General features: G+C 33.3%; 1 protein-coding gene across 2 annotated transcripts in view; it reads left to right on the top strand.

The window, feature by feature from the left end:
- The window catches only part of CENPE (centromere protein E), a 73551-nt gene that overhangs the window by 25449 nt on the left and 31090 nt on the right, over positions 1-17012 (top strand). The window contains exons 17-32 of one of the 2 annotated variants that reach the window (XM_059924199.1): positions 1011-1085; positions 1310-1429; positions 3078-3200; positions 3282-3447; positions 3840-3994; positions 4489-4803; positions 4917-5189; positions 5344-5502; positions 8556-8759; positions 10489-10647; positions 12498-12788; positions 12914-13072; positions 13974-14264; positions 15495-15785; positions 15935-16093; positions 16318-16611. In XM_059924199.1, coding sequence (XP_059780182.1) covers positions 1011-1085; positions 1310-1429; positions 3078-3200; positions 3282-3447; positions 3840-3994; positions 4489-4803; positions 4917-5189; positions 5344-5502; positions 8556-8759; positions 10489-10647; positions 12498-12788; positions 12914-13072; positions 13974-14264; positions 15495-15785; positions 15935-16093; positions 16318-16611 — 3234 coding nt within the window. The remainder of the gene's footprint in view (positions 1-1010; positions 1086-1309; positions 1430-3077; positions 3201-3281; positions 3448-3839; positions 3995-4488; positions 4804-4916; positions 5190-5343; positions 5503-8555; positions 8760-10488; positions 10648-12497; positions 12789-12913; positions 13073-13973; positions 14265-15494; positions 15786-15934; positions 16094-16317; positions 16612-17012) is intronic. The other variant, XM_059924201.1, reaches the window with a different exon arrangement.

Raw genomic sequence — 17012 nt, 5'->3', positions numbered from 1 at the left:
ACGAATGTCAAACCAGCACTAGTCTAAAATCTAAAACTAGTCAGGACTGAATTAGACATCCAGAAAATATTATTTAAACAAGGTGCTATTTTTGTAAGTCCCTTACATTTGACTAGAATTTGCTTTTACTCTTTAAGGACTCATCTGATTATGATTAAATAATTATCAGGGAAATTATGTTTACCTTTGTTAAACTGTAGTTTACTTCGTTTGAACACAGAAGTTTCTGGTACTCAAATATTTAATGCTACAGATATTTCGATAAAAAGGAAACTTTAATAGAAATACTTGTATCTTTAAGTATTCTTTATACTTTTAGACAGTTGAACAATATAAAGCAATAGCATCATCTTTCCAATATTTCCTGTAGAATAAACCAGCAAGGTAATAGTTGATAATGCCATACATATGTCTTTAGCTTTGGTGAACAGTAATAATATTATAAAGGTACCACATGAAACTGTCATAATCCAAACCTAAATTCCAAGTCACAACTCATTAAAAAGTATGCCAATATAAAGCTAGGTGGATAATTTATGGGAAGAGAAAAAAATCTTACAGAATAAATACATTTCTGCACTTCACTTACCCAAAACAAAAATCTATTTAAAGTATGTTTTTTTTAAAAGTTTGATTACCACTCTATCTTATACAGTGGTGGGTACTAATTTGCTTTTGACGTTATTGTAGCTTTATTAACATGACGTAACTGTTTTGGGGGTCATGCTTAGGCTTTTTTCTTATTTGCTTGTTTTGTGGGGTTTGGGGATTTTTTTCGTTTGGTTGGTTGAGTTTGGGTTTTATTTATTTATTTATTTTTAAATAACGAGGTGCTTCATTGCAGTAGCTTGAACGGTTGATCTCTGGTAGTTGAACTAGACTGATCTCCCAGTCTTTCTTAGTGTGTTGGGTGATTCTAAAGCGGTGAATGAATGCTATCTTTTTTTTTTTTTTTTTTTTGCTTTATTAACTATTGGTTTGCTCTGTTGCCTGTTCACATGCTCTTACAGATGCAACTAATTCATGAAATTTCCAACTTAAAGAATTTAGTTAAGCATGCAGAAGTGTATAATCAAGATCTTGAGGTGAGCATTTATGTTGGTATTTCTATTGATAAGGAACAAAAACTATAAAACGTACATCATATGTAATTGAACATGATTTCAGAAAATAGAAGGAATTATATTCTTTAAATATCAACTTTTTGAATTTTACTATCTACCAATTTAAACTATTAACTGTAATTTCTTTTTAATTCCTTAGAATTCAAACCCAATTAAATTGTTTCATTCTCCTTTAATTGTTTTAGGATGAACTAAGTTCAAAAGTAGAGCTGCTTAGAGAAAAGGAAGACCAGATTAAGAAGCTACAGAAATACATAGACTCTCAGAAGTCAGGAAGTATGGAAATGGACTTGTCATACTCATCGGTAAAAATCAGGTTTATTTTGTTGTGTCATCATTTTGGTATTGGTAGTATACTGTCATCATCATCATCGCAAATGTTTATATTGAGCCTACTGTGTGCCAGGCATTGTTCTAATTGTTCTAAATATAGTATTTTATTTAATCCTGTCAGTAACCCTATGAGAGAGGCACGATTAGTAGTATCATTGCCATTTTATGGATAAAGAATCATAGAGAGTTAAGGATATCATCCTTTGATTGAATGTAAGTAAGTTAGAGATGAGCTTCCATTAAAAATCAGTAATTCAAAAAATTTTAATGTTTTTCAATTGTTTTATACAAATGCAGAAGTGTATAGTCAATATCTTCAGGTAAGCACTTAACATTGATTAGTAACTAGAACTGTAAAACATGTAATTGAGCATGATTTCATAAATTTCATTAATTTCATTAATAGATATTAATGCATTCTCGTTATAATTATGTAACTATTTTAACAGTTTGATATTTTTCAGAGTTATAGCTGTAGGTGATTTTAGTTGGTATAAGATCATGGCATTAAATAGTATTGAATGTCATGGTGAAATTAACTTTTTTTTTCTATTTGCTTTCAATCCACCTGATTACTTCAAGAAACTATCAGTTGGATTCTAGTTTTTAACACTTTTTTAAAAAGGCAACAGTTACTAGCTGGAAAGTTTAGAATATTAGTTTCTATTGTTCTTCTTTTGTTTTCATTTGAGTTTTTCAGAGTACTTTTTGTTACCTTCTATTAGTACTCTATTAATGACAAGTGATTCTTTTTAAAAGTGTTCTCATTGTTCTGAGGCCTTGGGAAGAAAGGCACTTTCATATCATCCTGGAGTATTTGTTGATAGAATGGCAAATAGAATTGCCCATTTTTTTAAATTGTTGTTTATTTCTTTCTCTTTATTCATCCAATTTATTTATTCATTCATGCATGCATGTTTGCATTAATATTTTGCCAAGGACATATGGTTGAATTCATGTAAGTGCAAGTCATGTTGAAATGCCACTTCTTTCTAAAAATGAGACTGTGGATTTTTTTTCATGTATTTATCAGTCATTTGCATTTTCTCCTCTGTGAGTTGCCTGTTCATATCTTTACTCTATTTTTCTATTGGATTATTTATCTTTTTCTTTTTAATTTGTGATTTAACATCCTTAATTTTAACTATTAGCGAGTCACCTGTCATGTTTTGCAGAGAGTAACTTAAAATAAAAATACATAGGAAACTTTAACAGGCTAGCTGAGCAACAATTGTGTTAACCTTTTTAAACAATAACAGAATTATTATAGTACTTCTATACAATGCTTTTATCCTTTTGAAAAATATAGCCAGAATTTTTTTAATATTTTTTTTTTGGCCACGCTGTGCCACTTGCAGGATCTTAGTTCCCCGACCAGGGATCGAACACAGGCCCCAGCAGTGAAAGCACCGAGTCCAAACCACTAGAATGCAGGGAATTCCCTAAAATATTTTTATTATTGGAAATGTTAATTTTTTTAATCTATTCTAAAAATACATTTGGCAATTCTCATATTTTAACCATTTTTGATTTGTTAGGAATAACATACATGTACGTGTTAAGTCTTTTCCAACTCTAACAAAGTTAGATTTCACTAAATCCTTTTTGTCCTGTGTATAGGAAAACACTGAAGACTTAAAACAAATGAAACAGACTCTGCTTGATGCTGAAACTGTAGCTCTTGATGCCAAGAGAGAATCAGCCTTTCTTAGAAGTGAAAATCTAAAGCTGAAAGAAAAAATGGTAAGTTATTTTTGTAATATTTGTAAAAACAGTTACAATGATCAGTACATTTCTGTGAATCTGCAGTGTTTCTCTCAATAGAAAGAACTTGCAAGTACACGCAAGCAAATGGAAAATGATATTGAGTTATATCAAAGCCAGTTGGAGGCGAAAAAGAAAATGCAAGTTGATCTGGAGAAAGAATTACAATCTTCTTTTAATGAAATAACAAAACTCAGCTCCCTTATAGATGGCAGAGTTCCAAAAGGTATTTTATCATTTCAGACTTATCTCTTTGCAAATCTGACTTTATACAGAAATGTACCTAAAAGATTTTGCAACTATATTGCAATAAATAATTAAAAATCCATTATTCTCTGGTGTTTTTAATAGCTTAATGTGAAGTTTTAATGTCGTTTGGTATCAGTATTTATAAATGTTTCCTTGGACCTCAAACCATAAGGGTTTAAAAGTTATTTTTCAAATAAATTGAACCCAATCTTGGACAAGGTGATTAACAATTGGATGAGTTGTTTACCAACACTGGCTCTTTCTTTAATAAATTTTATATAATCTGGTTAAATAATCTAACTAGGTATGTAATTTAGATTTACCCAACAACTGCAAGCTGTTTTATTTAACTTACTAAAAATTTCCTAGATTTGCTCTCTAATATGGAATTGGAAAGGAAAATTACCCATCTCCAGAAAGAACTGAATAAGGAAGTCGAAGAAAATGAAGCTTTGCGCAAAGAAGTTAATTTGCTCTCAGAATTGAAATCTTTACCTTCAGAAGTAGAAATGCTAAGGAAGGAGGTAAACACTTTTTTAAGCAAACAGCTCTTACCTTGAAGTAAAAACCTTTGCAATAGTGCCTTAAATATTTTGCCATATTTTATTTTAAAGTAACAGCCAAGAGACTGTAAATGCCTGACTCAGTTTGTTAGCAATAGAAATATGTCAAATTCTAAGAAAAACCATGAAATGCCTGCTACACCAGAAAGTTAGAAAACACTTTAAAATGATAGATGAGGAATTAAAGGCACATGCTGACTGTGTTTCTACTGAGTGTCCTCCATGCAATCCTTACTAGAACCAGAGACTAGAAATCAAAACTTTGAAGGTAAAGTTAAACAGGATAATATATTGTTAAAGAGATGTCACAATAAAAATATTGCCTTTCCTCAGTCAAACCTTTGCTTAATTTCAATGTCTTGAAATTGAGGTGAGGCAGAGAAAGCTTTTTTCCTGAAAATTGCTTAAGTAGATATATATTGCTAACATAGCTAAGTTTGCTTTCTTTTCCATAGATACATGATAAATCTGAAGAGCTCTGTATAATAACATCAGAAAAAGATAAATTGTTTTCTGAAGTAGCTCATAAGGAAAGTAGAATTCAAGATTTACTTGAAGAAATTGGGAAAACTAAAAATGACCTAGCAACTTCCCAGTTGAATTATGAAAGCACTGATCAAGAATTCCGAGATGTTAAAAATCATCATATTGAATTTGAGCAAAAGTATAAGATGGTCCTTGAAGAGAATACAAAATTGAAACAGGAAATAGGAAATCTCTCTAAAGAAGCTCAAGAACTTGGTTTAAATTTGGATGCTTTGAAGACAGAGGTTGGTACAAGACACCCTCTAGGGAAATGATCTTTAGTCTTAATGGGGTTTGGCTTCCATGTGTACGTCGCAGAATGCTCTGCTTTTCACATTTACTTTTTCTTATCTTAAAGCTCTCTCACAAAACCCAAGAACTTCAGCAGAAAACAACTGAGAATCAAAAAAGGTTAAAAGAAGTGGAAGAGCTGAAGGAACAATTAGAAAGTAGAGATTCTAGGCTGCACACTGTAGAAAAGGAGAAAACACTGCTTACTGAGAAACTTCAACAAACCTTAGTAGAAGTAAAAACCTTAACCCAAGAAAAGGATGATCAAAAACAACTCCAAGAGAGCCTGCAAATTGAGAGGGACCAACTCAAAAATGACATTCAGGATACTATAAACATGGTAAGGTTCTGCCTGATTAAACTTTGAAATCTCAGAGCCTCTTTAAAAACATTACAGGAGCCATCATTTATTATTTATGATCAAGCAATAGCTATAAAATTATTTTCATTGTTTCACATTCTAATGGAAATTATTTTCTATTTCTCTGACAAAGAATATAGACACCCAGGAACAACTACGAAATGCTCTTGAGTCTTTGAAACAACACCAAGAAACGATTAACACACTAAAAATGAAAATTTCTGAGGAAACTTCCAAGAATTTGCATATAGAGGAAAACTTAGGAGAAACTAAGGATGAATTTCAGGAGAAGGTAAGGGGTGTTTCTGTTCAAAGTTTTTATATGCTTATATATGAGCTTTCTCCTTAACCTCAAACACTTAAGTGCAGAATAGTAATCTCAGTCTTATTTATTATTCACAATGGTAATAACTCAGAATAATTTACACGCTTAAGCCTAATGTCTTTGAAATAACTTCAAATATAACTGCTTACAATCAATTTGAAAAGGAAAAGACAAAAAAATACTAGTTCGGACTTTGAGCTGATATTTTTCTGAAGCCTATTGTAATTTACACATCTTTAAAAGCCCCTCTGAGTTCTAAGAATGTAAGAAAGATTCAGTGCTTATTATTAATTATGGCTAAAATATTTGTTTTATGTTGGATTTTGTATACTATATTTGTTTAGAGTTTGCTATAGAAGCAATGTATGTATCGTATTTGTGTCTATCTTTAGGGTTTGGACCATAATTTTACTATTAGGTGCTTAAATCTTGCCTTAATAATTCATTCTAGGTAAAATGGTTCATTTTGTCCTGAGACCTTAGGAGAATAACTGCTTAACTAGTTATTCAATTATATATAAGAAAAACTAGGATGCTAATGGTGACTTTTAAAGTGAGGTATATTAGTCTGCTAGGGCTGCCATAACAAAATATCACAGACTGCTTGTAAGCTATATGTTTATCTTCTTTGCAGAAATGTCTGTTCAAGTTTTTCCCATTTTTAAATTGGTTTTTTGTTGTTGTTGAGTTGTAAGAGTTCTTTGTATTTTTCTGGTCATTAACCCTTTATCAGTTATACGATTTGCCAGTATTTTCTCCCATTTCATAGGTTGCCTTTTCACTCTGTTGATTTTGTCCTTTTTTGCACAGAAGCTTTAAATTTTGATATAGTCTAATTAGCTTCTTTTTTCCCCCTTTACCCTGGCACACAATATTCCTGCCTTGGAAAATGAGCTTTTTCTTCTCTCTCCCTATTCTTGAGTCCTTCTCTCCTAGAAAAGCATTTTCACTTCCACTATTATCTTGTGTTCTCAGCTTATCTATAATTTGGATCAACCATGGGCCAAAGGTTCTCGACCTTGATTTGAAATTTATAACTTCTACTTTCACAAGGGGAAGGTTTTTTGAATAGTTTTTTTAGAATAAGATACAACAATGTATAGCTGCTTTTAAACAAATGAAAAATGCAATCATAGGGCCCCATGAGAAGGAGGCAGTAGAGGAGAAGTGAGGGAAAGGAAGAGTTATACTCACTGGGACCAACTGGCTCCTGTAGTATTATGTTCAGGCTAGAAGCGTCCATGTTGATAAAAGAGTCTGTTGGGATTCTCTGGGGCCATTCTGTTCATTAGAGATCATGAAACCTGGGCTGGAAGTCTGAGATCACCTTGTTCTTGTGATAACCTTGTTCATGCTGGAATCACCCATGTAGCTAAAAGAGTGGGTCTGGGAATTTCCAGGGGCCCCTCTGTTCATCTGGGTACCACAGAACTCCATTAAGTAGGTCTATCAGGAATCCCTTGGAGTACCCGTTTTCAGTCCTGTTTGATGTGTCTCTTTGGAAATGCAATTTCTCTAGTGTGTCTCAACAGAAATTAGATTTTACTCATAACCACGGTAGCTGAAATACTTCCTAGGCTGAGTCCAGTTTTGAAATGTACCTTGGGTATCATTATAGAATACTTCCTCTCCATCTGCTTTGTCTTTGTGTATATTCCTTTGTTTAGGAGTAAAGATGCAGGCTTCTGAATTATAATATCTGACAAACTGCTCCCAAAGACTATATGTTCCCCACCTCGTGTATTGGGTTGGCCAAAAAGTTCGTTTGATTTTAAGTAAAAATAAAAGACACCTTTTTCATTTTCACCAAGAAATGTATTGAACAACATCTTCATTGACCAAACGAACTTTTTGGCCAACCCAGTAGTTAGCTCTGTGCGCACCATTGTCAGAAGCTCATGAATATTGCCAACACTAAGAGGTTAACTAAACAAAGTATAGTTTGTCCATATCCACTTTAGAGAATAGAGCAACTACTAAAAATACTAATTTGAAGATTACGTAGCAGTATGGGAAAATGCATATGATCTAAGTGAAAAAGAAAAGCTAAAATGAATCCTATATATGTAAATTAATTATGATGGCTATGTTTTAAAAAAAGGTAATGGAATGAAATATTTTAGAACTCTAATAGCGGTTGTGTTGGTGACACTGGATGACATTTTTTCTCTTTATTTTTCAAATTTTTTTCTAATGTTAATTATAGATTACTATAAAAACTTTTTAAAACATGTGGCCAGTATGGAACTGAATGTATTTATTGGGCTAATATAAGGTTATATAGTGACACTCTAATTTCATGCCAACAATTGTAATGTCAGTCTTTATCTCCTTATACCAAAGAGTTCATGTTTTAAGTTACCTTTGGTTAAGACTTATTTATGGATAACTGAATTTATATAACATGCTTTTCTTAAGCAGTAAATGAAAATTGTATGTTAAGAAAAGATGAATTATGCTATTATAATGTGAGATATATTTCTACCAAAATTATTTTGCCCTCTACATGTAATAAAACTCCAGCTTTGGTGAGTATGACTACCTCTGAAAATAAAGATTAATTGGGAATAGGGGGTAGGGAATGATTTCCAGCTTTTAAGGAAAAAAATAAAGTGATAGAGTTCAAGGCGGCTTACTTTTTCATAAAGTCAGGTTAATCCATCATACATGAAGATAATTGTTAATTATCTATAGCTGTCCAGGTAGTTCGTGTCAGTGAACAAGCACAAGAGCACACACTCTGGAGCCAGACCATTGGATTCAAAACCTGGTTATTCTTCCCTGGGTGACCTTGGGCAAGTGACCTTGGGCAAGTGACCTATCCTCCCTGGTATTGTTTCCTCATCTGTCAAATGGAGATAATACTAGTACCTACCTCATAAGGTTATAGTGATGATTAAACGTGTCAATATATGAAAATAGTGCCTAGTACATATATAAGTAATATATGTTGGCTATTTTTATTATTATTAAAATTATTATTAACTAAGAAATTCTTCTTTAATGTATTTATATTTTAGATGGTTGGCATAGACAAAAAACAAAATTTGGAAGCCAAAAAAACCCAAGCACTGACTGCAGATGTTGAGGATAATGAGCTAATTGAGCAACAGAGAAAGATATTTTCTTTAATACAGGAGAGAAATGAACTGCAACAAATGTTAGAGAGTATTACAGCAGAAAAGGAACAACTGAAGACTGACCTAAGGGAAAGCATTGAAATGGTAGGATTTGGCACTGTATACTTAGCAATACAGTTTTGTCTTTGTACATTTTAGATTTTTCCAACTTTATTGAGGTATAATTTACATGCAATAAATGTATCTGATATAAGAGTACAGTCTGATGACTTTTGACAAATGTCTCTACTTGTGTACCCTCCACCTCAGTCAAGATGTGGAATATTTCCATCACCCCAAAAAGTCCCCTTGAGTTCTGATCTATTTGATCCTAATCTTACCCTCTGCCCCATATAGTCACTGTCCTTTTTTTTTTTTTTACCTTAATCACTTAATCACATTGTTTTCACTTGCCTTTCCCTTCTAGAACGTCATACAAATAGAATCACACAGCATACACTCTTTTGTGTCTTCTTTCTACTCTCCTGCTTATCGCTGGGTAGTGTTCCATCATATGAACAGGCCACAATTTGTTTAGACTTTATCCTATTGGTAGAAATTTAAGTTATCTCCACTATTTGGCTATTTTGAATAAAGATGCTGTAAACATTCATATACAGATCTTTTTATGAACATTTTTTTTTTTTATTTCTCTAGGGTAGCTATCTAAATGGAATAGCTGGCTCATAGGCAGATGTATATTTAACTTGATGAAAATTTCCTAGACTGATTTCCAAAGTAGTTGGTACCATTTTACATTCCCATCAGCAAATTAAGAGAATACTGAGGGCGCCACATCCTCACCAACACTTCATAGTATCGGTGTTTTTAATTTTGGCCATTCTATTGGGTGTGTACCTCATTGTTTTCACTTGCCTTTCCCTAATGACTAAAGATATTGAGCATCTTTTCATGCTTATTAGCATGAAATGGCTTATTGGCCATTGTGTATCTTTCTATAAATTATCTGTTGTCTCAGTGATGTGTTATAGATTTCAGTGTACAGGTCTTTTCCATATTTTGTTAAAGTTTTCCTAAATGTTTCTGTTCTATTTACGCTGTTGTAATTTTTTTATTTCACTTTTAATTATTTGTTGTTAATATTTGCCAATATTTTCAAACCTACTTTATTTTTTGTTTCTAAATTTAGGGACAATATAATGTGTCTAGATTGAAATTAATATTTTGAGAAGTTTGCTATGGATCATAGTAGAACCTGACCTTTTGTGTAGTTTTCCATGTTTCTTGGCATTGTCTGTTTGGTTAAAATTGATGAATGTAAATAAGAATACAGACAAAAGTCATATTCGTTTCTCAGTCTCTGGCTTGTGATGTTTTTGTGATCTTGATACTTGAGAAAGTCACTGTTTAAGCTTAATAACTAGGATTAACCCACTTTATGCTACCAAAGGATGCTGCCTTTTTGAGCTTGCTATTAAGCAATGTATAAAACCAAAGTCATTCCAGCATATGACAAGCCCATAACTATATATATATATATATATATATATATGTCTCATATATCATCTGTTGTCAACAAAAGCTTAGAAAGTCTCTTTTGGCTTAGGGGTAGAAAATGAGCAAACCTCTCATGATAGAATACAAAATCCAGTTCTAATTCTCATGATAAGAATGTAAGATGAGCAATAAAGAAACAGTATTAAAAAAGCAGATTCTTGACCTTTATATGATTAAGACTCTCTTTTTTTAATTAGTCTTTTCCAATGTAGTTTGCCATGATTTCTTCATTTTCAGGCTAAGGTAAATGCTGATTTTTACCTGATTTCATAAATGTAAGCTAATATATTAATCTCAGTGTTTTTTTTAATTCTAGACCATTGAAAACCAGGAAGAATTAAGAATTCTTGGAAATGAACTTAAAAAGCAACAAGAGATAGTTGCACAAGAAAAGAGCCATACCATAAAGAAAGAAGAAGAGCTTTCTAGGACCTGTGAAAAACTGGCAGAAGTTGAAGAAAAGCTGAAGGAAAAGGTGACTTTTTTAAGTTATCTTCCTGGTCATTTTTTGTGACTAAACTTTTTCTTCTTTTTTTTTTTTTTTTTTTTTTTTGGTAATAAATTTGATTCCAGCAGACCTAAATTCCAGAAATAATACATACCTCGCCAATGAACAGATCTTAATGCTGATATTTTGGATAATTTCAACTCCTACTGAGATGTTAACTAACATCCTTTGTGAGGATTATATTTTTTTAGTCTTTAAATGAGAGAGGGGGCCTTCATTCATCTAAACGAATCATTTGATATATTCATTCATCAAGTACTGTACATTCATACAGTACCACCATGGGCCAGGCACTGTTCTGGGCTCTTGAGATACATTAGTCAACAAAACAAAGATTCTGCCCTTATAGAGATGTATTAGTTATTCTCTAAAATGTAAGATTTATCAGTACAGTCGGCCCTCCATATCTGCACATTCTGCTTCCATGGATTCAACCAACCACTGATCAAAAATATTCAGGGGAAGAAAATTCCAGAAAATTCCAAAAAGTGAAACTTGAATTTTGCCATACACAGGCAACTATTTACATAGTATTTACAACTATTTATGTAGCATTTATATTGTATTCAGTATTATAAGTAATCTAGAGATGAGTTAAAGTATACTGGAGGGTGTGCTTAGGTTATGTGCAAATACTATGTCATTTTATATAAGGGACTTGAACATCCACCGATTTTGGTATCCACAGGGATCCATGGATACCAAGGGATGACTGTATTACCATCTCTTAGATATTTACAATAAGGTGCTACTGTAAAATTTATAGAAGAGCTAAGACCCTTGTAACAATTGTACTCCCCAAGTAATTCTAAAACGCACCCACCGAGATCTTTCTGTATATTCTAGGAGTAGTGCCACATGCATTATAGATAATATATTGTGATTTCCATTGTGCTTCTGTATTTTTTTTTTCCTAATATGGGTTCTCTTAATTCTCATCCTTTTTACTGTAACTTAACTGAATATATTAAAACCTTACATCTATTTCATATTCCTCCTAAATAAGTGAAATCAGTAAGTTTATATAAAAGTTAATGCCTCATTGTTTGTTTGGGCCACCCCATATGGACCTTATTGGGAATGAAAATAAATTATCCAAGTTTTTAAGAGAAGTGGAATTATAGTTATTTGGCAGTTATATCTGCATATTTAGTCTCTTTTTTAATTTTTCTCATTTTCACTTCTTTGATTAACCTAGTGACACTATATTAGTTTCCTAGGGCTTCTGTATCAAATTACCATAAACTTGATGGCTTTAAACAACAGAAATTTATTTTTTCACAATTCTGGCTCTTAGAAGTTCAAAATCAAGATGCTGGCGACCAAGCTCCCTCTGAAGGCTCTAAGGAAGAATCCTTTCTTGCCTCTTCCTGTCCTTGACTCCCAGCTGTCCTTGGTACCCTTGGCTTGTAGCTGCATCTCTCCAATCTCTGCCTCCGTCTACATATGACCTTCTCTGTGTCTCTGTGTGTCCTTTTCTGTCTCTTATAAGGACCCTCTCATTGGATTTAGGGCCCACCTTAACCCAGGAATATTTCTTCTCAGTCCTTAAGTAATTACATCTGCAAAAACCCTATTTTCAAAGAAGATCACATTCTCAGAGTATGGGCAGACTTAAATTTGGGGTGGGACACTATTTGACCCACTGTAGGCACTATCTAAAAGGTTACTTTACTTTTAGTGTTACTTGTCTGTTTATACTGGAGTAGTAGGCAGGGCTATGATAATGATTATTTCAGTTTGGCAAAGTACATTTTACATAAGAATTTTAAGAGGATATAGACAAAATGGTAATTATAAAAACTGTATTTCTTAAGAGCCAACAACTCCAAGAAAAACAGCAACAACTTCTTAGAGTACAAGAAGAGATGACCGAGATTCAGAAAAAGACGAATGAAATGGAAAATTTAAAGAATGAACTAAAGAACCAAGAATTAACATTGGAACGTATAAAAATTGAGAGGCTAGAGTTGGTTCAGAAACTTCATGAAAATTATGAGGAAATGAAATTCATAACCAAAGAAAGAAATGATCTAAAGGAATTACAAGAGTCATTTGAAATAGAGAGAAATAAGCTTAAAGGACACATAAGAGAAATTGAAGCTACAGTAAGTCATACCCTTCTCTTTCATCTATTAAATGTTTCTTTAAAAACTGAGTCAGTTGGAAAGGGGGAGGCAATGTTGGGATGATGTTGTTACAATTATTCTTTAAATTTAACTTGCTAATAAAGGGTCTAGAAACAAAAGAAGAACTAAAAGTGGCCCACATGCTTCTAAAAGAGCACCAAGAAACTGTTGAAGAACTAAGAAGAAACATTTGTGAGAAGACAGCTCAAATAATAAATATTCAGAAGAACTTAGAAAAATCCAATACTGAATTGCAAGAAAAGGTTTGTCTTTTCTTCCTTCACTCCTTGTCCCCTCTTCCTTTCTTTCTCTGAAAGAAAAATAAGCAGTAGGTAGTGACTGAGTTATGGTTCATTCATTTATTGGGTAGTATTTGTTGAGTGTCTAATGTAGCAGGTACAGTCCTGGATTATAGAAATAAAATGGGAACAAGGTGGACAAAACCTCTGTGATCATAGAACTTACTTTGTAGTGGAAAGAGGTTCTCAATAAATAAGCAATCAAATGAACAGGATAATTTTAGATAATAGCAAATGCTATGGAGAAAATGAAACATTGGGGTAACTGGACCAACCTATGTTAAAAGCCTACTATGTGCCAAGCATTGAGACTGTAGCTATGAATAAGACATTGTTCTTTTTCCCCAATATAGGCATATACAAAAATCTCTCAATTCCAGTATGACAAATGCAGAAATATGCTGTGCAAAGCTACATGGTACCACTAGTGATCATGGAAAGGGGGAATCAATCTGTACACATAACAGATTTGTGCAGTAGCATTAGAATTCATCTGAGAATGGGGGTCATTCATTTGTTGAGATATAATCTGCTCAATTCTGATTTTTCTCCTGTTGCATTTGGGAACTGGTATAGAAATGAAGCATGCAACTGACTGGATTGATAATTTGTTGGTAAAGTGTACTTTGGATGTAAGCTGGAGAAAAAAACAATTATGACAGACTATTACTAGCAGAAAAGTCATGAATAATAGCTTGAGTAGGAATCAAGAGGAAATGAATAAATAGGAGTTTGTGCTCCATGGTAGGCAATGAAGGTTCAAAATCACTTTCATTGCTATGGAAAGTAGCCTCATCTTTTCCCTTTAAAAAATTATGATAACACTCTCTAGATAGTAACCTTGGTATTTTATGAATATCACAAGATCCCAGTGCTTCATGAGGAACAGGAGCTACTTCCTAATGTGAAAGAAGTCAATGATATTCAGGAAACAGTGGATGAACCAGAGCTATTGAAAGAACAATCCAAAACCAAGGATTCAAAAACACTGGCAAGTGTAGAAATGGAAAGTCTCAGGTTGACTGAAAAACTTCAAGAAAGTCACGAAGAAATAAAATCTCTCACTAAGGAAAGAGACGATCTTAAAATGACAAAAGAAGCACTTCAGGTTGAATGTGACCAACTGAAAGAAGAAATTAGAGAAACTTTGACTAAAGTAAGTTTCATCCTTTCCTCCCATTTTAATAAGTGTTTTATAAATAAGTCTTTGGGAAAAGGGGCATTTATAATGTTCCTACCAATTTTCTTTAAATGTCTCTTAATTATGAAGTGATTGGAAACAGAACAACTAAAAATTGCTCATAATTACTAAGAAACTATGGAAAATGAGTTGTTTTCTTAAATATTCAAAATGATTTAGAAAAAGCAGTGTTAAATTACAGGAAAGGATAAAGTCAAAAACACTGTTTTCTTCCCTTGTTTAAACCTATTTCCCCAGCATCCCATAATGCGTTACCATCTTCCTCACTGATCCAGTCAGAAATCTGGGAATTGTTCCTACTACTATGCCTTCCTCCCCACTAACTCTATAATCCAAGAACCAAACCTTGTTGATTTTAAGGTGTGTGCCTGTGTGTGAAATCCTCCCACTCTTCTCTCCACATTGCTGATACCCTAATCCGAGTCACGATTATTTCTCTCTGGCTTTGTGCAATAGTGTCCTACCTGGTCTCCCCATTCATATCATACTTCTCTAATTCATTCCCCTTTCTGAGCCCAAGTGATCTTTTCTTCTTAAAACCTTTTAATAACTTCTCATTGCTCTTGAAGTACATACCAGCGTGCTGCTTCACATGAGCTTTGAGACCCTAGATCGCATACCTTGCTGGTTTCTAGCCCTGTTTCATCTCACTCTTCCTCCTGCTCACTGTGCTCCAGCAACTCTCGTCTGTTGCTCTTCTGCATCTCATGCCTTTCAGATGTTCTGGTCTCCCTTCCTGTAGTATTTCCATAGTCCTCTTTGCCTCACAAGTGCTCTCATCTTTTAGATCTCCACTGAAGCTTTCCATCCCCTAGGAAGCCCTTCCTAAGCACTCACAATAGGTTAGGTTTGCCACTGGTAGCCTGAAAGAACCCAGCACCTCTGTTTGGTAAGATCTGGTATAATATGTATCTTTCCTTCTAAAGTGTGTCTCAAAAAGGCAGATCATGTAAAGTGTCATTTCCCATTTCATCTCCAACCTCTAATAGGATACTGACAACACAATGAGTACTCAATAAATGTGTTAAATATCTGAATAATGGAAGAGTGGGTGAGTGGAAATATTGTTCTGTAAATGAGCTGTTGAATCCCTGACTTAATTGTTTTAGAAAGTATCCTTGTTTCTTTTCCCCTAAAATAAAGTATCTCTGGATACCAACTGTATTGTTTTATGATCCTCTTAAGAGTCAAGCATCTCAAGACAAACAGGAACAGTCCTTCGATATGAAAGAAAAAGACAATGAGACTAAGAAAATAATGAGTGAGATGGAGCAATTGAAGGAGCAATTCAAAGTCAAAGATTCAGCACTACTAAGACTAGAAATGGAAAAGCTTGAGTGGTCTGAGAGACTTCAAGAAAGTCATGATGAAGTGAAATCTATAGCTAAGGAGAGAGATGACCTACAGAGGCTACAAGAAGTTCTTCAATCTGAAAGGAACCAACTCCAAGAAAACATAAGAGAAATGGTAGCTAAAGTAGGTTTCATCCTTTTTCGTGTGTGTGTGCTTAGTATTCTGTAAGCAAGTATCTTGGTAAAAACTAAACCTTTGGGGAAAGGAATTAGTTACAGTGTAATGGTTATAACGTTTTCATAAATTTCTTGCAATTTCCTTTAATAATGAAGCACCTAGAAACCAAAGAGGAACTTGAAGTTGCTCATTGTCACCTAAAAGAGCAGGAGGAAACTATTGGTAAATTGAGAGTGGATCTTTCAGAGAGGGAAACTGAAATATCAAGCATTCAACAGGAATTAGAAACAACAAATGATGAATTACAGAAAAAGGTAAATTGGGAGTAAAGTAACAGTGGGAGAAAACTTAAGGGAGGTAGCTAACTGGATTACAAAGACTACTGTTTACCTCCTAAATTGTTTTAGAAAGCATACTGGATTTTTTTCCTTAAAAAATATACGTACACATATATATACATATATAAACACACGTTTTTATGTGTGTGCACACATAAGTATATTTTTGGCTATTATCTTATTTTATTATTATTTTTAAGACCCAAGAGCTTCATGAGAAACAGAAACAATTTATTACCATAAAAGAAATCAGTGAAACTCAGGAAAAAGTGAGTTGGAATGAACTGGAACAGTTAAAGGAACATCTCAAAGCCAAAGATTCATCACTACAAAGAATAGAAAGCGAGAGGCTCAAGTTGACTGAAAAACTTCAGGCAAGTCAAGAAGAAATAAAAACCATAATTAAGGAAAGAGATGATCTGGAAAGGGTGCAGGAAGTCCTTCAAAAGGAAAGAGACCAACTCAAAGAAAACATTAAAGAAATTGTAGCTGAAGTAAGTTTCCCTCTTATAATGTTTTTGGATATAAAAATAGTGTTAAAGTGATAATGATGATGTTCACTACTAAGTTTGATTAATTTTCCTCCAATCATAAAGGGACAGAAAATCAAAGAGGAACTAAAAGCTACTTACATTCTTCTGAAGGAGTACCCAGAAACCATTAATACAAGGAATAGTTCAGAGAAGACAGATCAAGGAGCAAATATTCAGAGAGACTTAGAAATTTCAGATGCTGAATTACAGGCAAAGGTAGGTCTTGTTTTGTTAAGTTGGAAAATGACATCTGATTATTGTGTTCATCATATCCCTTACGGAAGAAAATAATGCATACATTAGACTAAAATGTAAAGATGATTACCTTATTTTTAGAGACAGTTCTTTTTCCTAAAATTTTC

Source organism: Balaenoptera ricei, chromosome 5, assembly GCF_028023285.1.
Source record: "Balaenoptera ricei isolate mBalRic1 chromosome 5, mBalRic1.hap2, whole genome shotgun sequence".
Classification (NCBI taxonomy): Eukaryota; Metazoa; Chordata; class Mammalia; order Artiodactyla; family Balaenopteridae; genus Balaenoptera; species Balaenoptera ricei.
Note: the sequence above shows the minus strand (reverse complement) of the source record. Positions and strands in the feature narration are given on the sequence as shown.